This window comes from Puntigrus tetrazona, chromosome 14 (genome assembly GCF_018831695.1).
Source record: "Puntigrus tetrazona isolate hp1 chromosome 14, ASM1883169v1, whole genome shotgun sequence".
Taxonomy (NCBI): Eukaryota; Metazoa; Chordata; class Actinopteri; order Cypriniformes; family Cyprinidae; genus Puntigrus; species Puntigrus tetrazona.
Genome location: NC_056712.1, coordinates 4185905 through 4209842, shown reverse-complemented (window position 1 = coordinate 4209842; position 23938 = coordinate 4185905). Strand labels below are relative to the sequence as shown.

The 23938-nt window shown below is 36.5% G+C and overlaps 2 protein-coding genes across 4 annotated transcripts; one reads left to right on the top strand and one right to left on the bottom strand.

The window, feature by feature from the left end:
- The first annotated feature begins 386 nt into the window (after window positions 1–386).
- uvssa (UV-stimulated scaffold protein A) lies at window positions 387–23250 on the top strand. 3 transcript variants are annotated; one of them, XM_043257039.1, is made up of 14 exons: window positions 387–406; window positions 2622–2741; window positions 3356–3686; window positions 4253–4373; window positions 5884–6210; window positions 6327–6436; window positions 6582–6710; window positions 13011–13116; window positions 16892–17093; window positions 17286–17414; window positions 17833–18016; window positions 18203–18314; window positions 22543–22732; window positions 22883–23250. In XM_043257039.1, the coding sequence occupies exons 2-14, from the start codon at window positions 2632–2634 to the stop codon at window positions 22974–22976; spliced, it is 2145 nt and encodes a 714-aa protein (XP_043112974.1). In that variant the 5' UTR covers window positions 387–406; window positions 2622–2631; the 3' UTR covers window positions 22977–23250. The 3 variants fall into 3 exon arrangements, with proteins under 3 accessions (XP_043112974.1, XP_043112972.1, XP_043112973.1); XM_043257037.1 differs by lacking the exon at window positions 387–406 and adding an exon at window positions 1958–2095; XM_043257038.1 differs by lacking the exon at window positions 387–406 and adding an exon at window positions 2102–2400.
- LOC122357614 (trypsin inhibitor ClTI-1-like) lies at window positions 894–1842 on the bottom strand. The gene is made up of 4 exons (XM_043257040.1): window positions 1685–1842; window positions 1465–1505; window positions 1275–1384; window positions 894–1170 (listed from the first exon to the last, which is right to left on the bottom strand). The coding sequence occupies exons 1-4, from the start codon at window positions 1719–1721 to the stop codon at window positions 1125–1127; spliced, it is 234 nt and encodes a 77-aa protein (XP_043112975.1). The 5' UTR covers window positions 1722–1842; the 3' UTR covers window positions 894–1124.
- Window positions 23251–23938: the final 688 nt, after the last annotated feature.

The window sequence follows — 23938 nt, the reverse complement described above, 5'->3', positions numbered from 1 at the left end:
TGTACTCCTGCTATCAAAGTTTTAGACATGAGGATTTTAAACGTGAAAATAAATATTTTGGTTTATTGGATATAGGCATTATTTTTTGACTTAATTTTTAAGAAAACTTTACATAATTCTTAATAAATTATATCTGCAACAGCGCACTGTAATTATTATGAAGTCGTGGTCCATAAATTTAAACTTCCAAGTCATCAGCCACATTTAGTGATGAATATGATCACTTTGAACTTTAGAAATGCGCATGCTCGTGCTGTCAGAACTCTATAATCAGACTACAACTCTTTAAGAAACATGCGTCACTATGCACAGTATGTCCTTTGGAAACAAGCTCCATCATGTCCTGCTATGCCCAGAAAAACAAGATATGACGCCAACGTACAAGAAAACTATTGGCCCAGGCAATGGGAGTAATGTTGTACTTAATGGTTTATCCAATGTAATCTTTGTTTGCTAGTTGTGATGTCTAAAGTACGTACAGAGTGATGTTGTAACTGCGAGACATTTAAGGCATCAAGGCTTTTTTTGCCGTTTGGTTTTGACAATTTGATTTAAAAGCTACTTCAAGTAATTGTTTTAGATTCACTCATGTTAAACTGCTTAAATACTGAAATAATTAGATTTTAACTTTTTTTTTTTTTAATGCCAGGCTGAACTTTAACGTTTGACATAGCCACAATATACCAGAATTCTGTTGCCAAGATACAGTCACTTCTCAGGACAGAACACAGATCAACCACCTTGTACCCCCTGTTAACATCACATTTTCTACTATTTTGTTTGCATAAACTATTATAGCTCATAAAGCTTATAGTCTGATACACCTGTTTTTTTAGGTTTATAAAAATCACTGAAGCTGCTATTTATACTCAAGAGAATACAGTACAAAGTAATGCCTTTCATCTCAGGTTTTATTAAGTGATTATAAATGTAATTTTAAAATAAAAGGACATACAGAGGAAAAAAAAAACAAAACAAAACACTTTCCCCAAGACAAAATCATTTATAAAAAAAACAACTACAAAAAACACAACAACAACAACACACATCTCTCTCTCACACACACACACACACACACAATTTCATGTGGTTCCAGCCTTCATGTCACATCGATATAAAAGATCTCAGCATTCGCCCTTCCTGGAGATTAATACGTTGACCTTGTCCTCACTTTGACAAAAGTCAAAAACAAAAAATGGACAACAGTGAGAACATTACAAACATTAAAATAGTGGATTAAAGCGAGATATTAAAAACTTAAAATTTAAACTTACAAATTTCCCAAACACAGCATGCATTCGTTGGGGTATGTGAATCCATCAGTACCACACAGAGGGTTATATTCCCGGGTGCATATGGGCAGGTAGTATTTGGAGCAGTTTGGCTGCCAACAAAGGTACAGAGAATACATGAAAACACCTAGTGATTAAATAAAGCATCACGAATTGGATTTATTTGACTCACCTCTTTAGAGCCATCAGGGATAACAGCTGCATTTGCCAAAGCTGTTTAGAAAACCATAAAGAGAGAAGAGTCAGAGAGAATAAAAACTCGCCACCTTATATGAAACGCCTATATCCGTATTTTTTTGTAGTTTAAAGTAGGGATTAAAAAAAATAACGTCGTCTATTCTCAAAACATCGACTTTTAGGTTCCTTGTTGTCAAAATCAGTTACAGACTCACCGGCCAAAAAGAGTACCAAAACAATCTTTGCCAGCATGATTGTTTGTATACGGCGTGTAGTTGTTGACTGTGTAATCAATCACTCTCAGGTGCGGTTAGTCCTTTTATTGCACTGTTGTGCTCCCACCCACAGACAGATTACAAATTTTAAGTGCGTCACTTGAATTCCACAAAACTTTTTTTATTTTTTGAATATTTATCAAGCTCCCTGACTCTCTGTCAATATGCCACGCTGATTGGCTGACAACCAAACGTGTGTACGTAGGCGGCTGTCGGCTTGTCGAATAAGAAATAAAGGAAGGAAGTCTTGACTAATGAATATTGATTTTGTTACGTAACAACACCCACAACGTCAATGACAATATCATGAGATATTCTCCGCCAAAGATTCTGAATGCTTGCTCAGCACAGGTGAAGCTGTAGTACGCACACTCATATGCTGCCTTATAATTTAAATCATTTGAAAAATATCGTGTAACGATTATGCTTCGGGTGTAGTCAGTTTTCAGTGAGAATTTACGCTCAAGTGCGACTCTTATTTTGAAAATGGCGGACTCCTCAGACTTTACGGTTGCTGAGTGTCTTTGTTTACGTTCCCTGCTCAATCGCACTGAAATGTTGAGATGAGTAAACTTAATTTTCTGAGCGGATTCATAAATGTAATATAATACCAGTGGTTATTAAAGCTAGTTTCATTACAGCAGGTGGAGGAAGCGGTACGTGTCATCCATTATAAATATGTTGGATGCAGTCTTCTAAAATGAGAAGCTCTTTGTTATTAGTAGACCTTATGAATTTGTCCAACGTTATATATCTGTGTTAAACAGCAGTTGTATTACATAAATAGCAGGGACTATATAATGGTGTATGGAACTAACCGTTTCTATCTGATGGTTTCTTTAACTTATTCCTTCATGCTTTCATTTATTCATTCTAGTTATGTCAAGATGGACCAAACAATGCGTGATAATCTCTTGCATCTGGTTGAAGAGTTGACTACGTCTGGAGAACCACAATTAAATCAAGACAAAATGAAGGAAGTGAAGAAAATATGCAAGTATGTTTAGTATGTTGTTGTTGTCACATTGTCAACAACAATGTGGACCAGACTGTGAGTCATGTGAATAGATTAAAACATTCTGGAAATGATTTCATAGGAACATGAAACACTCAATCTTTATTTGCTATCTTTATTTGCTTTATTGCCCCATTGCCGTCACTGCATTAGAAAAAAGGCCATTGAACCAGATTAACTTTACCTCGGAGTGAACATAACAATTTGAGCCAACTAAATCTTTTGTTTAACCATTAAGTGTTTTGTGCTGGCAGATCTATTCCTTAAATTAATTCTTTTCCAAATTAAAATTTTGATTTCAGATAGCCATGCCATGGTCATCTGCCATTTTACCACCTTTGTCCAAAACATGCTTACAATCTTATTATCTAGTCACAGAATGAGGGAACTGTCCTTACTCAGTGTTTATTTATTAATGTTGTCAGTTCTGAAGCATAATCATAATAATTAAGAACATTTTGTGATTTGCCAAGTAAGCATAAATGTGTGTTTACTCATGTGCCTGTGTGTTTGTTTTTGTGGCCATAGAGGAGAACTAGGCATATGACTTTGCTCCCTTTGTTAAGTTGTATCTCTTCTTTATTTTCTGAACACAGAGTTTCCACTGATTACGTTGATCATTTCTACCACTTGATTATGACCCAGCTGAATCAAGAGCATGCAGAGATCCGTCTCTCTGCCTTTCAAATGGTCAATGAGATTTTCAGCAGGTCTCATCACTTCAGAGGTCTTCTCATCACAAATTTTCAGGAGTTTCTGGAACTTACAGTAGAAACGGATGCTGAGCAACCGTTGCCTCCACCCAAAGAGGTGGCGAGAAAACTAAGGACACTTGCCATTCAGACTGTGCAGTCTTGGCACGCCACGTATGGAGAGGCGTACAAGAAACTGTCTCTGGGATATCACTTTCTTAAGCAGATTAAAAAGGTATTTATCTGGACATACCCGTTCTGTGATTATAGTATTTAATGTCATCAGTCTGCACCCTGAAACGTGTCACAAGTGTTATGTAATTATATAAAGATTGTTATGCGAATAACAATGAATGTGAATGAATGTGAATGAATTGAGCAATTGCTAAAAAAAATAATTGAACGTGTGTCAGTGTATCCAATGTTTATGTTCAAATTGTTTATTATTAACATGTTTTTATGCACTTTATGTTATGGGTGGTTTTAGTTTTGGCTATTATAATTTATCATAGTGAAATATCCCTAAAGGTATAGTTCATGTAAACATTTAAAATTCTCTGTCATCGTTTACTCACCCTCAAGTTGTCCCAAACCTGTATTAATTTCTTTATCTACTTAGAAAAAAATATATTTTAAAGAATAATGGTAACCAAATAGTTGCTGGACTACCATGACCCCTGTCACATTGAAAAAAAAGTGCAATGCACATCATTGGACAACAGAAACTGTTTGGTAACTCACAAACAGATTGTTTGGTTTTGTGTGAGCTATCCCTTTATGAAATCATTGTTTCTTTTTTAGGTAGATTTTCATGATGTTGAAGCAAGAACACTGGCTGAGAGAAAAAGACAAGAGGAGAAACAGAAGAGGTTGGAAAGAATTTACAAAGAGAAGCTTGAAAAGGCCAAACGGGAAATGGAGGGTAAACATCTTTCTCAACAACTCCACTGTAGAAAAAAAAATCTACTTGAAGGGCTAGCAATGTGGCAAACAGACCAGCTGTGTTAAAAGAGCTCTATTGCCTTCTTGTTGTTGTTGTTGTTTTGTTTTTTTTAGAAATGTTGTAAAATTATTTTAACAGAATAAAAGCTTCTTAAAGTGTAACTACTAATGTATAGTAAAGAACTGGGTTTCAGATGACATCATAACATAGACGGAAGTGCCATTTCATGTTTATATTTTCACACATTGTTCAAAGGACATATTCTGATTACCCATTCAGTCTCTGTTGTTATATCTGAAGTCGGGCTATATTATACAGCAGAATTTCTACACATTTTTATTTAGATACTGGAATTACTGCTTATCGAGAGTAGGAGTGAATTCATATTTAATTATAGTTATTATTTATATTTAATTATATCTTTACATCTTTTTAATTAGTACTGAAGATCATGGCACCTACACGTATTTATTAAGTACCACTGGGCTCAGTCTGGAAAGATATTGATGTATTTATGGAACTCATTTTATTATTACAGGCCTTAACACTTTTGGAATTTAATCACTTTCAGCTAATAATCCTAGATATAATGTGGAATGCAACACCTATCTCAACAGTCATTACTGACATCCACAGTAACAAGTACTTTACAGACATTATGTCCTAAAACTCATCCTGTCTGTCTGATACCTTCAAGATACCGTCTTTTAGTCACAGATAGCCTGTTTGCATACGTAATGTAGATACACCTCCCCTGGTTTAGAAAGTAGTTATCACTGGGTGGAACCAGTTCTAAGATGATGTCGTTAAAACGCACTGAAGTAAAAGTAAATATTTAAACAATTAAAGCTTCATAAATGTGAAATTCCTAGATTTGTATTGTCATAAGGTTAAGATTCTAAAGCTTTTCTTGACAAACTGTGTTAAGCAAATACCTTATATCCTGGTTAAACACTGAGGGATAGCTCCCAGGACATACTGTAAATTAAACGAACAATATCCTAGAATACTGTAAAAGAAAAATAAAACCAGAAGCCTAAATATTTACCTCAATGAATCAATCATTTGAATTCAACTCTTGACTACAAAAGCCTTTTCAGAAGTGGTTAATGACTTGAGTGTTCTTTAAAACTTGGGAAAGGTAAAAGGTGGTAATGCATTTACAGGATGTCGTCGAAATAGTATAATTGTACGTTTTGTAACAAAATTTTAGATCAATATTCTTCAAAACTCAGCACTTTTTAAGTTGCCTGGATGCAATCCATATAAACATTAATTAATTTCTTCAGTGAACTTCAAAACCTTGTAAAAGCAAACAAACTGTAAATATCTAGAAAATACAAATAGCGTTTAAAAAAGAGTGACAAGTTCTTGCTCAAGTCTTTTTCTGTTTAAAAATGCAGTGCCGTTAATCTATAGTTAAAAATAAGAAAAGTGCGCCCATTTCTGTCCGTGCTAAAATGCTTGTTTTTATCTCTCTTTCATAAAGAAATGACGACTGAGATTGAGGAAAACCTGACTGAGATGAACAACTGCATAAAACTGCTTGCAACCGGTGACTTAAACCTGTTTAACGAGGAAGCATCGGTTGCTAACACCTCTGCTGGAGCTGACAACGTATCAGAGCAACCCTGCTGCAGTAAGGACCTGAGCAATGAGCAGAATGGAAAGATGACAGAGAAGACAAACGATGAAGGGCAAACGGACAAATGTAGTGACGAGAGCGACGCGGAGGAAGTTCCCGATGAGGACGCGTTTCTCCGCAGCACTGGTTTAATGTCTTATAGATATCAGCTGGAGCTCAGTGTGTCCACAGGTGTATCTAACCCATCGGGTTCACAGTCATTCACACAGTACATATCCTCTGTCATGTCCTAGCACGGCGTGGCATTTAGTGAATTTTGTGAATAACCATTTGAATCATGCCTGCAGATTTAAAATTGAGGGAGACCGAAGAGAATGAAGCGATAGTAAACACTGTGAGGGATCTCCATAGACTCATCACAAGCAGACACCTGCCTCTGGTGCAGTCCTGGATCCAGGTAAAAGAATTGTTCCTCTCAAAAGAATTGTTCATTTCCAAAAGAAAAACCTGTCATTGATTATTTTAATATGCGTTTAGCACAATGTCCAAGTGGCTTCTTTTTGCAAACATAAACAGTGACCTGCAAAATGTGTCTTTTACAGGTCTTTACAAAGGTGGGTGTTGAGGAACAACTCATGAGGAGAGCCACCGAGTTAAAGAAATCCCTGGAGCATGTCTTGAGAAAACACGAGTGTCTTCATATAGACTACAAAAACAGAGAAAGAAGAGTGGTGAGTTTGTTTTTTCAAACATATGTCTTTTGCACTGATTCTAAGGGTTAAAAAGTAATAAGAGTATTGCACTCTCACATTCTGTTGTTTCTTGTTGCTTTCTATATTTGAAGCGTGAAGGTTAGAATGTGAGTTGACTGACAGCTGATTTTATTTTTGACGTGCTGCATGGTTGTTGCTTATCAGTTAAATACGTGTGAATTTGGTTTCTATTCAATTTATTCAACCTTGCACAGTCAGATCGTAATGCAATTTTCACAACAATTATTTATATTTAATATTAATAATACATATCAATCTATTGATTGGATCCAGCTCTCAACAGATTTTTCTGTGATCAGTAATGCATTATCCCCAGAGGAGGGTGCTCTTTCCCTACACATTAAATACTCTAATTTTATTAAATAGTTTGCTTGTCAAAAGGTGTCCAAATGTGGATATTTTCGATTGACACTGTTTATTGTATGGTCAAACTCTAAAGACGTGCATCTTGCACTGATACTGTGAGATTTGCTACAGGGAGGCACCGTTCATGTACTAATGGAGATTTGCTCACTAGGGTGGAATGGGACACAGCAAGCAGTTAGGAGACACACCATTATGACACGTTATCCATTTTTAACTGGGTGAAAAGAATAGACAGGGTAGAAAAAAGGAGGGGTGTGACATTGACAAAGCACTCGACTTCACGCCAGAGAGGTTTATCACTCTCAGTGACGATTTTCAATGCAAAAAGTCAGTGCTTTGTGATAAAGCAACAACTAAAAGGCCTTTATCATAATTAGTTTTTCCTTTTCTCCCCTAAAAGCATTCCATTACTTTATTCCCTGTGTCATTGCTATGACATGGGTGGAATTGCTTTCAGCTTAAACTCCTACTGATTGAAGAACAGAAAAAGGTGTAAAATGATTATTTCTAATTTTTTGCTGTGCCTTTATCGCATGGTAATGAGTTACAGATTTAAAAAAACACCTCCGACAGCTTGGACATTTAAATATATGGGAAAATAAATTACTAAAGTATACCAAAATATCACTTATTTGCATGAATAGCACACCATGTTTTTCCTCATGCAAGATCCTTGTGTGGATGTGGTCTGAGGTTCCTTAGAAAGAAAATATGTAATAAAAAAAATACATTCACATTGGGGAGAACTTTATTTATATACTTTATTTACTGCGATTATTTGCTTAATGCTTTGGCCTTTAGATAGCATTTTCTTCTATTATGCTTAAGTAATCTTTGTTTTATTATAACATCTTTACAGTGACCCTGTTCAGTAAATAAATAGAAATTTGAGTAAAGTAAGGTAAATTGTGTATTTCTGTAATTTAGAAGACTTTTGCCATTGGGGTGACTTGTGAAAAATGTCTCAATTATCCTGAAATAACCGTGTTTGTATGCATGCGTGCATGTGAGCTTTCAAATTGAGATATGACAGGAAACTTCACGAGAGTCTCTCTCTCCAGGCCGCCTAGAACGTGTTCTCGTGACAAAGCACATTTCATTCTTTTCTGCGGTCAGCTAGCCTGCTAGTCCATACACCTGAGTTATTGGTTTGCCGTAATAATTTGCAAGACCTTCCCCGTAAGAGAGGAGATTAGCATATAAATAGCAGATGCACAGAGGACCATCACAGCTGAGTACATTTAATTTTTGGTTTATAAGATTGAATGGGTTTTTAAACGCATAGCCATCAAACTTGGCCAAAGACAAATGAAGTGTAGGGCTCAGTTGTCCGAGGCTACCTCCTCAGCTCATTTTTTAAAAGGATAACAGACCTGCTTAAGGAGTGTGCCTGGCCGACGCTTCCCTGGGCACAAAGTAATTGAGATTGCTTACAGAGTTAATTAGACCGTACAAAATATATTGGAGGGCGCGAGGAGCACTGCTGGAATGTGTTTTTCCCCATAAGTGGGGGACATTTAACCGGAAACTCATTATCTTATCCTCTCAGGGTAGAGGCCAGGGGCCACTGCATGATCAATAGAGTTCACTGCGAATGTCTGCCAGTAGTCCACTTGTGGGAGAACATCGTCTAAATATTCAACATCACTCTTATGTGTCTATGTCAGCTGATGAAACAAATCACGGAGGTTAGCGGCAGTGGTGTTTTAAATATCACTATATATTTGGAATACAATTTTTATTTTTTTCATATTTTTAGTTTTAGTGTTTTTATGTGTGGTTTTATTAGTGACATTTTATTAGGGCCGTTTTAGTTTTATTTTAGCACATGGACAATGGCTGATATAAAATAATTGTATCTGTTATGTCAGTTAATATTTTTTGTCTTTAGATTTTGTTAGATATTACATTTAGTTTTTGTTATAATACCATAACCCTAGTTAGAAGGACAATATCTCAGCTCTTTATAAACACAAAATGCACAACACGAAGCATTTGTCATTAAATTCAAATTGCTAATACCCATTTAATAAAATATTTAATTGTTCTGTAAAGATTTTTAGTAGATAGTACTTTAGTAGTACTTGTAATGTTTTTATATATAACTTATTAAAATGACTACTTTCAAGTGATATTTCAGTTCAAAACAATCAAATTCTCTGCATAATTGTATTTTTTCTTAAAACATTTCTGGGGTACTTTACATCGACAGGAGTTTAGTTTTCCTTGTGAAGCACACCTTCAAGTGTCTCATGTCAGCAACCTGCGTCAGCAAAAATCCTTATATGGAGACTCATTCTCAGTATCTACACACTCCAGTCAAAGAATTATAATCCTGTCTTTACAGGTTGACAGTGCTGATTTTATCACAACAGAATTAAAGAGATTTAAACATAGCAGTTTTTGGTCTGCAATGCCTATTGTGCAAGTATTTATAACTACGCTTTAATCTATCAAGGTGGTAACAGCATTTGATTAAATAAAGACAAGATGAATAGACAATCTGTTCTGCGGCTTACGGCAACAATGCATAAAAACGGTTTAGGCGAGATTGAAAAAATGTTTAAAGGTTGTAATTAGTTGCAGATTGCAGACTGCTCTGTATTTCAATTTGCATCAAATGCCTCCTCCCTTTTTTTAAAGTGGTGATGGACTGTCCTGTTTTTCTGTCAGCTATTAGCAGTGTTTTTTTTACATGTGTTAAATGCTATAAAAATAAAAAAATGCTATAAAAAGTAACTAATTAAACTCAAGTACAGACCAGGGGCAAGGCCTAAATTTCCAGCTGAAAATATGATGTTAATTTAATATTTACTAATACAAAAATAAAATTTTGTAAACATTGAGGGCCGTGCAAATATAAGATGTTTGTTATTTTTATTTTATTTAATAAATTACGTCCATTTGGAAAATGACCAGCTTCTCATTGAATGGGCCATAATTAAAAGTAGCTTCCAGACAACTGTACAGAATTTTGGGTGAACTATGCAGAAAATCCCTTATAACGCATTTAGTTTGAGTACAAGTACAACAGTAAACATACAAGGTCAACCTTTGGTCTAAAATGAATCGCGCATATCAGCATTTTCTTATGTAAATGTAGTTGGTTACACAACAGTTTGGACTAGGAGCGTTTGAAAGAGATGGATTAAAAGTAAGAGAGTTTTGTGATATCTGTTGTAACATAAAGACTTGCAGCACCTATGTTGACTTAAAGTATACATTTTTTATTGCATTAAAAAAAATGTAGGTGGCTTGAGTGTGACATGAAGGGATTATTTAGCTTCGATCTGCGATCGCCATAGAGGGCTCATTTCTAAACCAGCCCCACCAGTGCACATAATTGAGACCTCATGCAAAGACAGTTTATATCTCAATATGGAATTGTCAACATAGTCTGCCTGCAATAATGAAAAGGAAAAAAAATGAACGAAAGCAAAGTAAGCTACGCTCTTTAGTACTTTTATATTGAGGTAATCATGGAGACAATTAGACAGAAAAAATGGAAAGGCATACTAGAGCCGCACACTTTAGCATTGCCCTCGAAAAGGAAGGGCACACAGATTATATATACCATTTTATACCAACGACCCCCATATTTAAAAACTGGCATTCTGTTATGCATTGTAGCGCACGGGCCGCTTAAGCACCTTTTGAGTAAATTAAAAGGCATAAATTCTGTTTAGCACTAATGCAGACGTCGTCTCCCCAAGCCTGTGAGTCTGAACACCCTCGGCTAAGGAGGGGGGTAAAATAGCCTTGAGTTGCATTTCACCTTTCATAAATTCCAGGCTGGGGATTTCTGTACCAAAAAAAAAAAAAAAAATCATTTGCAGCCCGGTGGTTCATTGCTATTCTGTTTAGATTGATGGTGGTCATTTACCCGGCAGTGGAAGTTAAGTGCTGCTGTCACTCTTGAAGAGCATAATTGGGAGGTTCCACAGGTCAGTGGCAGTGACAGTTTTCTCTTTTGATTAGTGTTAGAGTGATAACAAAACTTACAGCGCCAGTGATGGATGAGCAGGTGCAGATGGCAGCAGTAGATGCTCAGAGGGAGAGCAGAATAAAGCTCACCTGCCTCCTGAAACCATGAGCCAGTCACTATCGTCTTCAGCACTTAAAGATATCTACAATGCAGTCATACTTCATTTTTTAATTTGTGTTTGATAAGTCATGACTTTTACCATTAAATCTACTTTGGCCCTTAACTGCCCTGCATTGTGGTACGGACATTTATGATATTTCAGATGAGTTGGTCGATCAGTTGTTGGTGTTTTAAAGGTTGACACTAATACCAGTATCTAGTATGTATTGTAGCTGATGGCTGACATAATAATGACAAAAATTTTACTTCCAATTGAATTTTATTGATAATATATCCACACTTTTCAGTATTTTCAGCCACATAACATCCATAGAACTGCAGGACAAGCTTGTCAATTTTTTAAGCCCCCACTGCAATATTTCATTTGTTAAACAGTGTGAGAAAATGTTGTGAAACAATTAAAGCGCTGCAGTATATTTAAAACGTTAATATTAAAAGATCAAATTCGGTATTTACCATATTAATGATGCATAGTTTACATAGGCAAGTAGATAAAGCCAGAATTAACGCAATCAGCTTCAGTGTTTTCCTTCGTGTGAAACTTTGCACATTGCATTTATATTTGGATTCATCTTGCCTGCACAAAATATGCATCATCAATAAGGTGTTTGCTGAATTTCCCCTTTTAATATCTGCGTTTTACTACATTATTGCTCGATGCAATCTGCGTAAAGATAACTGGCTGTCAGTGGAGCAAAGCTTCATTTTACCCTCCATGTGGGCTTTATTTTATATTTATATGTCATTTTCTCCCCTCACCGAGTATATAATACGTTTGTGAAAATCAAATGCGTAATATAAATGTTAAAAGTGCATAATTGGATTTAGCATTAACATAATATGACTCGGTAAAATTTGAGAATTTGCTCTTAATGCTTTCTCCAAACCTCGAGATTTATGAAAGCTTTTCAGCTTACCTTGACAATAGATACGCACAAGATCAGAAAAAAACATAACTTCTCTTCTAGTCACAGGTTCTTAAAACCTCGATCTGGTTCGAATCACGTTTAAGATGGGTTTATCCGGTGCCTCGTGTTGACTTGATCTCCTTACGGTGATTGCAGGAGGTGAACATGGAACTTCAGAGTCAAAATCGTATCGCCTTGTTCACCCTGCGCTTTTGTCGAACAACCTGCACAAAGATGTAATCAGTAACAACTCAACCTCACCATCTCTAGGCAAGACTAAGAAACTCAATATTAAGCGGGCTTTAGTTTATTTAGGCTTCTTAGTAGACCTACTTTCTGAACCATCGCAAATAATTATTATTGTCTCCTCTACGTGCTGACAGATGCTGGAAAAATGTCTGTTTAACATAACAACTGTTATTTTATGCGGTCACAGTTAGCTGGGACAATACTCGGATAGACTAGCGCCGGGGAAAAAAAAATTGGATGTGGTCAACTGGAAATTCTATTAAGGCTTTGAATTAAAATGTTAAGACGTCCCACGTTACTGCAGAGTTTGCCGTTCATAGTGCTGTAAATCTCTGGAATATCCTGAGGCCACAGTGAATATCCCATCTGAGTGTTAATCAGCCAGAGGAGAACTGCAGACATTTTTTGTAAACCGTCGGCGAACAAGCGTTGTTTTGAGAATGGCAAAAAAATAGGAAATGTTTTGCAACGGTAGTTTTTATAGCATTTTTAAAGTAAAATGCAAATGTTTGAGTAAAACAAGAAAAATGGGCTCATAGTCGCTTAATTCCCTAACATAGTGTTACCGTCTCTATTAGCTGTTATGTATTATCGTGTCTTTAAAGCAAATCTGTTTTTTTTCCGAGCTAGATGAGAGCTCCCGAGGATGGAGAAGATGACGACGACGATTTTGTAGACGTGCCGGAAAAGGAGGGCTATGAACCTTTCATTCCTGAACATCTGCGTGCAGAGTATGGTGAGTTTGTTCAGGTGCAGAGCCGAAGCCTAATGCAATAAGACAAACCTGTTCATCAGTAAAGGGACTGGCTTTCTCTTAAAGGATCTCGCTTGATCCTAATAATCTTTCGTAGGATATCGCCACACTCTTAATAGTGGCTGCTTCAAAGAAGATGCGAGCTGAAAAGTCCTCTGGGGGATTCCCGTTTGTTTATAGTTTTAGGCTCAAAGCAGCAGGATATTTACATGTGGTGAGTTTAGTAGTTAGAAACGGTTAGCTGTTCAAATGCTTCAAAGCACAAAGGGGTGTTTTTAGAGTTGAGGTGTAAAGCGTTTGTGCCCAAAGCAATGTACAACTTGTGGTACTTGTGTTGATTCGCTATGAGTTTTATTATAAAACTAGGAATGTTGAGAGTGAATTAAAAACCACAATATAAATTCATATACTAATAAATAGGCTGCATTGTTGTGAAAAAGTGAATCTCATCCGCTTTTTGAAGAACATTGCCAGGTCACACTTATTGGCAAAATAAAAGGGGGAAAAAATACGTCCAAAAATGAATAAGTGAATAAAATTGTGGCATTATTTTACGACTGTTAACGTGTTTCCCCCATGGTTTATTTATATTATAAGTATAAATCAGAGTATATGAAATTTGTTCATTTATTTACAGGTACAAGAATCATTGTCAAGAAATAATTACTTCAAAACAGTATCTCCAAAAAGTAAAAGTGTAAAAACAGCTGCTCGTTTAAAAACTCGGATATCTTTTTGAAAGGTAATAAATTGCTTTAAGCCTGGTTTAAATCAATTATAACCTAGGGCCCCAATAGAAATCTGTTTTGACAGCTGACTATTTGTACATGCAAAAGATTCTTGTCCATCTGGGCAAGGACAGCTCTATTGACAAGAAGCCACAGGCAAAAGACGGAGGTCAAGCAATAGGTCAGACACAAGCTAAAGAACACAGATTATATTTGACCTCAAATCCTGTCCAATTTTAAATTTACTGTCATGAAAATAATCGATTTCGGTGGCTAATGGGATTTATGTAGTTCTTGTAGGAACAGCATGCACGCTGGAAGTAGTTTAGTAATTTCCAGATTTTCCCGGTAATGCGTGATGAGCTCCGCACCTCACACTAATTATGAGATGCGATATGATTTCTTCAGATTCTCCTGTTCTCTTTCTTCATTTATTTTCTTTCGCCATCTCTAAACAGGCACTAACTGAAGATTCATTAGGATGTAATTTCTACAGCTTCACAGAGCCAAGCTGCTTTCTGCAGTAAAGTATGTAATGATCAGTGCAGCGGCCATGCCAAATTAACAATGCGATGGTGTTAATGAGCGCCCATTAGCTTGGAGTGATAATTTACAATGCTCACCTCACAGACCTCTGTGCGCTAAACTGTTCACCTACGAAACCGTGTATTCGTTTAAGAATTCTCGGTTGCTTCTGGCTTGCTTAGTTGGGGACACTTCATTTCTAGCGATTGTCGTCGATTTGATTACAAAGATCCGATTGAAACCGAGCTCGTTTAGACAACGACGCCTCTGCATTCAATAATGAAATGCCTTGAAAAATCGCAGTTTATTACTCCTAAAATGAGAATCAGAAAGTTATTCTAATTTACTGCCAACGTCATTCCATTATTTAAAATTGATCAATCGGTGCAAGTTACCATCAGCAGTTTCATTTAACATTACATCAACCTGCCACAAGATTCAAGCTCATCCTTGGCTAATCCTTCCCTTTCTTTTTTTCAAAATCGCATCGGTTCCCTCATCCAGAGAGAAACACTTTCATTTGAAAAGCATTTTGTCCGTTCCTCTCCTCCTTTCTCTCACACTGTTCCTTTCGCAACAGAGCTTTTATCTATCCCTTTATCCCAGCGTTCCTGTCAGGACGTTATCTCTCTCAAAATTTACATTTTAATTACAAGGCCTGTTGAACTCAGGAAAATCAATAACGCCACCATTGGCAGCTCAACTCTATGTCTACTGCTGGGCCTCTCTATTTCCTCTTATTGATTTATCTCTTTAGCACCTGCAACTTTATTGCTTCAGACAAATAGCTACCATTTTGGTCAATTTGAACAGAAAAAGAAAGGTTTTGGTCGTATTTCATGATTTTGCACACCCGAGTGCTGCTATGAAGCAGTAAGTCATTGAGATGAAATGGAGTGAACCTGGATTAACTGAATACATCAGATGATTACAATCAGGATTCTCATCCTGTCCTGAGAACATAATAAAAAATGTAACTGGCATTACCAAGGCATCATTGTTGCTTTTGCTTATATTTAGCTGAAATGGGCGCAAATATAATGTACCAGTAATAATTTATGATAAAAATACAGTATTTTTATCTTTAAAATCCTTGTAAAAATCGGTCATTTAATGAGTTATCAATATATTAGGCTGTGTAGCTGGCTAATAGTTAAACTAGTTTGCTGCCTAGCTGCTGACTCTGTATTATGTCCTCGCTGCTGACACACATTATATTAGGTGAAGAGGATTGTCCTTGCTAACTTAATATTTTATAGATGAGTAAACCGGTAATAAACAGATATTTTTTTTTGAACAATCAAATCAACCCTTACATCTTTCTTAACAAACATTTTGACTTTGACTAAATTCCATGATCAGTTACATAGATTTTAAATAAATATATTTTCAATTCTTACTGAAAAAAAATTAAGAAAAACAAAGAAAAATGTTTGTAACACAGATCATTTGTGATAACTAGAGACTGTTGGTCAGTCATAAAAATATTCATGATATTCTTGATATATATATATATATATATATATATATATATATATATATATATATATATATATATATATATATATATATATTTAAAAAAAGCTTTAATGTTCTTTTGTACAACTGTATTTTTTTATGATACAATAACATTAGAATAATTGATTTTTGACTAGTTTTAAATATAAAAAAAAAATAAGGAACATTGTTCAGAAAAACAATAACATTTTGTGCAAGAGATTTCTGCAACCTAATGAACAAACTGATTGACGCAGTGTAGTTAATGCTTTCTGAATAAACAAGTACCAAACCTAATTGTTTTTCACGTGTAAATTATATTTAGATGTTTTTCAAAGACTTTAAAATGTGAAAAAGTATAAGCACGTCAGATAAACATGTCTAAAAATACAGCCCATTATGTTGATTTTTTTTTTTTTTTACTTTTGAAAACCATATTTGTTTACGACAAATAAGAGCAGACCAGGCTCCTTATATACATTTACATTTAGTCATTTTAAAGACACTTTTATCCGAAGCGACTTACGATTGGGAAATACATTAATTGATTTATCTTAAAGAGGCAAACAGTCACAGGAAGTAAGTGCTCATAATACCAAGTCTCATGCATTGTTCAAATAAGTATAAGCTAGAAAGGGAAGGAATAAATAAATAGAAGGACGACATTTTTTTAATTATTATTTAATAATTTTTTTTTTTTTTTTTTTTTTTAGGATGAGGGATATACCCACAATGACCATTTGTCTTTGAAAACTTGTCAGGTGTCCCTTAAAATCATTATTATGAGGAAGTCGTCGTACTTGTTTTTAATTTCGTCTCATTCTAGAAGCTAGAAGGATTAAGTGTGTCTTAGAGTCTTAGATCTTTGTGTCACTCCTAAGACCACCTTAAGACCGCTCCTGCTGGAACCCCCCTGTCCTTTATACTACAAGGTTTGGATGTTGTGTTCTGAATATGTGACCTTATATAACATCATATAGTTTCCTTCTTCCTCTTGTCTCTAATAGGACTCGATGAAACTCCCTCAATGTCCACTTCTGGGGTCAAAACCAAGCCATCAAAACCTGCAGTCAAACGTCCTGTTCCTCTCGTGTCCTCCAGTCTCGCTCGACTCAAGAGGAAGTTGTGTGATGAAGACCAGGACCCCACCTGTGCTGCTGCAACGCTGCGTGTGCTCAAACAGAGGATTCAAGCTACTCCTTCAACAAGGTGATCTTTACCTTCAATTCTCTGTTTTATTAGGTAACATAGACTAAAATACAGGAGAAATGATTAGATAATTCGAAAAAAAAGCTTTTTCTTTTTTTTATACAAATATATTTCATGTAGTATTTTAAATAATAAACATGAAAACAAAAAATGAACTTTTTTGGAGATTGAAGTGTCTTCTGGTTATTTTAGTGTGTCCGCGGTGTGCAGCAGTGACCAGGGGGCCGTAAACGAAGCCTCTGTTAAGGCCCCTGTTGTTCCGTTCGGTGTGGATCTGTACTACTGGGGAGAGGAGCAGCCCACTGCTGGCAAAATCATCAAGTACAGTCTCACTCATTAGAAACACTGAGAAACATTCATCAGTCCGTTTTTGAAGTGTGAATGGATTGTGTTATGTGATGTAGCCACTAGAGAGCACTATTGTATGCTTACTGACTTCAGATGAACTTCTGTTTCTCAAAATGAAATGATGAAAACATTGATCTGGAGATTAAAACACATTTTTTATTTTGCTCTAATGCGAAGACCTGTAAATTGCCATGTTAAGGCTTGGAAAAGTCATGAAAATCTACAAAAGTAGTGAGAAAATCTATACTATAGAAATAATTTCTGTACAAGTTATGCTCACCCTTAAAATATTTGCCAAAAAAATCTATATGATGTTTTTTTTTTTAATTGCTAAAGATTGATAGAGTTTGCGCAGGTCCTTTACTAAGACCTTTTGCTCACTGATTTTTAGGAACACATCACAGCACCAGTTCTGGGTCCCTCATGAGGTGGAGGAGGAAGTAGAAAATGAGGAACTGTCTGCAGAGATGAGGTCTAGATATATCACCTTTGCTGGGAAATTTAAACCCGTGGAACACAAGTGCAAGGCACCAATGCCCAATGGATCTCTGTGTGAACGCCAAGATAGAGAAAAGGTTAGAGAAGTAACAATAATGATTAGCTAAAGGATACACAGAAGAGATTGTGAATGTTTTTCCTGATAATTAGGTGTGTTTCATAGAATGGTTGAAACATATTTTTATTTCGCTGTGCAAATAAAAAAATAAATAAGCAGGACACTGATTAAATAAACTGCTGAATTAAATGTAATGTAATTTCAGTGCCCCTTCCATGGACGCATTATCCCTCGGGATGAGCTGGGCAGGCCTGTTAACCCAGAAGATGCGCTGCAGTTGGAGAAGGAAAAGAGGAAGCGTGAGGAGGAGCAGCCAGGTTAGACCGTTCAAGCAACCTATGTAACAGTGTTCAACTCAACTCAAGAGATGCCACTAATCAACAGACAGGGCTTGAATTGTGAGGGGATCCCCCTGGTCGAAAAAAAAAAAATCCAAAGCATCCCCTCTGTAAAACCACCATTCCCCCTTTACCATCTATTTGGATTATCACTAAAAGATTCAGAATTAGATTTTTAAAGACAGAAGGTATGATTTTATCTTGATTAGAATTTAAATACATTCACATGACATATTGTGCAGTGTGACTGGGAAGATGATAGGAGAGCTGACATTATCCAAAAAGTGGGTGTGTGTGTGTGTATTTATATATTTATTTATATATATAAAAGTCCAAAAGCATGCAGTAAGAATGCCCTTATAATACCGGCAATGAAACAAAAAATATCCATGTAAAAAATATCCATGCACAATGTACTTTTCGTAATATCAGTTGGCAAGCACAGATGTGCTTTTAATTTTATACCATAGCGCAGATCCACACAGCGTTCTGTTCTTTGAATGAATCTGTTTTTGAAACAATCAAGTCATCCAGTGATTCAACCGTCCATTCAGATGGACTCACTCCCTGCATCCCAATGTGTGTAGCCTACTATCCACCCTGTCTAAACAGTATTCAAAACTACTCATAGCAAAAAGAATTTAAGATGGCTAGTATTTACATTGGGACGCAGGCACGTGTTTAGTTTCTTATTGAATCAGCCATTTGATCATTTGAATTTAATCATTTATTAAAACACAGACTTTCTGCACAGTTTTGTTGTCATTTATTCATCCATGACAGACCTAAACCAGGCAAAAATACATTCAGCAAAATATATTTTTATTTAGCAATATTGCCCATCATTCCTTTCATTTCTGCTGCAAATGTTTGTAAAACTCTTAAGGCATTTTTCGGACCTTGCACTCTTGCCAAATTAATATTGCACACCGAACCTGAAAGCTTGATAATCTTCTTTCGTGTTTTGTCAACCCAGTGCTGAAGACACTCAGGCCTTTTCAACACTGTCAAAAGCCCTTTAGTCACCAGTAGCCTGGCGAAATCCTAGACCTCCATTACCCACAGTTCCTTCCTTATAACACAACAGTCCAATCAGGTGGCTGTGAGACTCTAGGAAGAGATGAACTGATGGAATCCCATCCAAGTCATCATCAATACTCAGATAATAGGACAGGCTGCATCTCACTCTGCCTCTCAGCTTTTCACTTTTCTCCTTCTCGCTCTGGTTTCTTTTCTTGTGGAGTCGGGTGCTAAAAGCCAATTAAGTAGCGTCTCCATGCTGTCACTGGAGCGTCGGATGTGCTTTCTTTGGCCACAGTTTACTTGTTAACAAACAGTTATCTGAGGCAACTGACTTCGGGGGCCTGCTGACCACTGGCTTGTGAAATAGCATCTTTTGTAACTAAGTAAGCTATCGATCCCCGCGACTCCATCACGCCCTCTCCCCGTCGACATGCTGGTTGTCAGGGTAACCACGGGACACCCCACCCGTTCTCCTGCGCTGCCAGCGTGCTCATGATGTCCATCAGTTGACTGACTGAACACTTGCTCCCCTGCCGCTCCATTGATTTCTGCTTTAGGCTTCAGCCTTCCCAAAATATTTCAGTCCCGCGTGATTCTGAACACATTGTGTCTAACGTAAATCTGTTGTTTGTGTCATCATGATACTGCTTAGAACTGTAAGTGTGAACTCAAATCGTAACACCTGTACTGTTTGTGCTCAAACTTCAAAATATGATAAAGCAAGTAAAAAAAATTCCTTTGAGGAGGGTCTGGCATAAATCAAACACGGTCAAAAGGAATCGGCCACTTGGATGAGAAGTCGTTGGATGAGAAGTCGTCGTTTTATAAAAGCATTCTCGAATTTTCAGAACTTCAAATTTTCTTGTTGGTATAAAATCGGCTTCTGAATGTCACTCTATGATGTAACAGTGCGGATGAACACAGCCTCCTCAGTAAGCAACGAGAGGCAAATGCTGGTCTACGTGGAAACCAAATGATAAACTTAATTTGATGAACTTAATAATTGGATTAACTGCCAGATCATGTCAAGAACATGTAATTTTACTGCAGATTTGTTTACAAGCATGGCACAATTTGACAAATAATTTGCAGAAAGATTGAAACCAAAAGACGATGCTGTGCGACTATTTTGGATCTGAGAGTGATGTCGCAACACGGTAGTAAGACAGGAAGTGAAGTGGGAGAGAAAGGGGAGATGAGATCGAAAAGGTCTGCAAGCTGGGACTCAAACGTGGGGCACCTGAAGCGCAGTAGGTGCTCTATATTGACACGCTGCCCGCGAGGCTATCAGCACCGATGACAATGACTGGTTTTCTTATGTGATTATTATAGCTTTGTCCGTTATTACAGATCATTTGATATGTACCGAGTGCATTTCTAACCTAAATCACTTGCAGCGTCAATCTATAAGGAACGTCGGGTGTCAAACTGTACAATCATAGTTGGCGGTTACTCCCGAGGCTACGATCTGACATGCCTATTCAAACAGAGCACTTTTATGATGGGAGTTAAAAACAGGACAGAATAAATAAAAAAAAAAGTCCTTTAGGTTGCATTAGTGCTATAAAAGAAGGGGGGTGTTTTATTAAAATGGTGAAATATTTATTTTTTTGGTTTTCTGCCATGCTAATATGGGGTGTCTTCTTTATTATTATCTTTCTATAAAGTCAGAATGTCTTTTCCTCTTATTTAACAACAGTACATTTAACATATAATGCGCTGGTCTCACTTTTAAGAAAAGGAAGCACAAATGGTGTTCTCATCATGACACGACAGCGGCCACCGTGAAGCCATGCACTAAAAATATGTTTCAGCTACGGTCAGTTGTGCCTTTGAAGATCAACAACCTGAAAGTTAGTTGAACTGTCTCCGTAGAATAATTACACGTCCCATGTCGGTAGCAGATACTTTTGAAGGGCCATCTCGCCAAGCATTTGTTTCTTGCTTCAGAGCTGCTGTCTGTCGTGTTTAAGGAATATTACAGGTTCAAAATAGGTGAACATTTGAGAGAATTTGTGCCTTAATTCAGCTTAACATAACAGAATTTTCCTTAATTTCTATAAAAAAAATGAAAAAAGTAGGGTTACACTTAAAATCGAATGGGGCCAATTTCATGAAATCAAAACTTAATCAAACACTTACGAACCAGCTAATTAAGATCTCAGGGACATTTGATAATTAAAGACACCGGGTTCTCCAGGAACATTATTGGGCATCTCTGTAATAAAGAGAACAGTTTTGGAGCAGAAAGAATGCCGTGAAGGCTTTTTATAAAACTAAGCTTCACATTTTTGCCTTTTTGCGGTCAATTGCTTCTTTACCTTGACTTACATTTAAATTCAGAATAGTCTGGAGTGGTGCAAACCTGCCAAAGGGCAATGTCACAGTGCATTTCACAACCGTCTTATCATAGCATTTTTTGGTGTTTAAATGTGTTTTCTGTAGATAGGCAACAGCTGCAGTCAGCTTATTTGATTACGATGCTCATGTGCGCCCGACTTATGCAGATGCGAGCCGTTGACGGAGTAGTCAGCCCTGCTGCACAGCTTAAGCTAAAAGCAGGGGCCCCCCATCATCAGTGAGAATGAAGCCCCTAAAGTCTTGACTTAAGCAAGGACGGATTGTACCACTCATGTAACGGGGGCCTTTTCACCTCCATTAATCCTTATAGGGACGACCGACTCCTCCATATTAATTTAAAAGGTATTTGAAATGGCTGTTTGTTGCATGCATGCATTTCACTACAGGCTGATGAAGCACAGCACTCCGTGCAATTAAACACTTTGGAGATTGTAAATAATTTAACAGCTACCATTTTATCATTGCGAGACATGCATGTATCAACAGTAGGGGACATGCTTAATGAAAAGTCGATGATTTGGTCCGTCTACACTACTGTACAAAGCGTGTGATCAGTTTTTTATTATTTTAAGAAATTAACAATTGATCGGAAGCGACAGTAAAAACCTTAACTTTGTTAAATGCTGTTCTTTTGATCTTTCTGTTCATTAAAAAAAAAAATTTTTTAGCGAAATCAAAGGTTGGGGCCATGATCAGATCTCTGTATTAAATTGGGTAAATTATTTAACAGATGAAACTTAGTGCAAATTAGTCCGTACGTGAAATATGTAGAAATGTGTAGTGCATTGATTTCCATTCTGGCAAACTTTTCCTGTTGGCTCAGATTGGCGAGACCCCGAGCTCATGAGGGAGATTGAAGCTGCAACCGGAGAAGACCTGGGCTCCTCAAAGACGTACGGGAAGGGGAAGAAGGGTAACAAAGGAAAGTCGAAGAAAAAGTACCCAAACCTAACAGACTTAAAGCAGAATGCCAGTACATCTCGTTCGAGACTAGAGAAGAAAGTCTTCAACAAGTAAGTAGATGTTCAAGATTAAATATAAAATCACAGAATTGACCTAATACTTGAGTATAGGTCAGTTGAGTATATTTGTATTGAATGTTGGAGAACAATGTATTTTACAAGCGATGGGTAAATAATAAAAACTGCATTGTTTCCTCATAGAAGCTCCATGAGACGAGTTACAGAGGTCATGAACAGGATGGACGAGAGGAAACATGAGAAATTTTCAAATCAGTTTAACTATGCACTGAATTAAAGGATGCATCCATACTGCCACGGCCCTGTGGTTTAGAGTATTACTCAGAACAAAAGCTTATCAATACAAAACTGTGCCTCAAATGAACTGTGATCTTTGTCGTGTCAACTTTGGATTGTCTTTTGTAATACCTGAATAAGTGTATTAATTTATTTTGTTTTGCATGGTATAAGTGAAGTCATTTTAAATCTTAATCTATTGTATTGTCTTTGCTATATTGTAGCAGATCTGTATGTAATGTAACATATAAAATACAACAGTCTTTTTAAAGAAACATGTTGTCCGTGTAAGTCTTATTTCAATGTTAATATAGAGTAAATGTTTAGTGATTTTATAAGACATAAGACTTGTCTTTATTCGTTTAAAGGGTTTCTTTGTTGCGACGATTAAAAACACACCACATCAACATTTGAAGTTGAAGGCAAAGGCAAGGCATTTTTTTGTTATTGTTTTAATTCGAAGACATTTACATAAAATTTTATTTATGAATTTTTGCATGTTCTTTAAGTGACGGTCTCGCGATAGGCTTGCATTTATGAGTTAAGTCCGCTGAAACAGTTTGTTTTTAGCAATTATATTAAAACAGCTTTTCATTACAACAAATCAAGAATGGCTGACAATTTTAAATGAGGCCAGCTAAGTTACCTTGGCGGTATATTAATAAAGAAGCGATGCAATTGAACCTGCCTAAAGTTATTGATTTCGCTGTTACAGAATTAGTGTTAACTGACATTGGTGCAGTTCGTGTGGTCTTATTCCACCGCTAAATAAATCAAAAATATATATTTAAATGAATGAATTCAAAATAAACGAATAAATGTTTTTTTTTCATCCGGTAACGAATATGGATTCCTCACGGGACTCTGTTTGCAGCAGCCTTAGCATTCGTTTCTGCCTGAAAGCAAACTTTAAAAACTAAGAAAGAAACCTACTTCTTTAAATGCGATTTCCAACGGACGAAG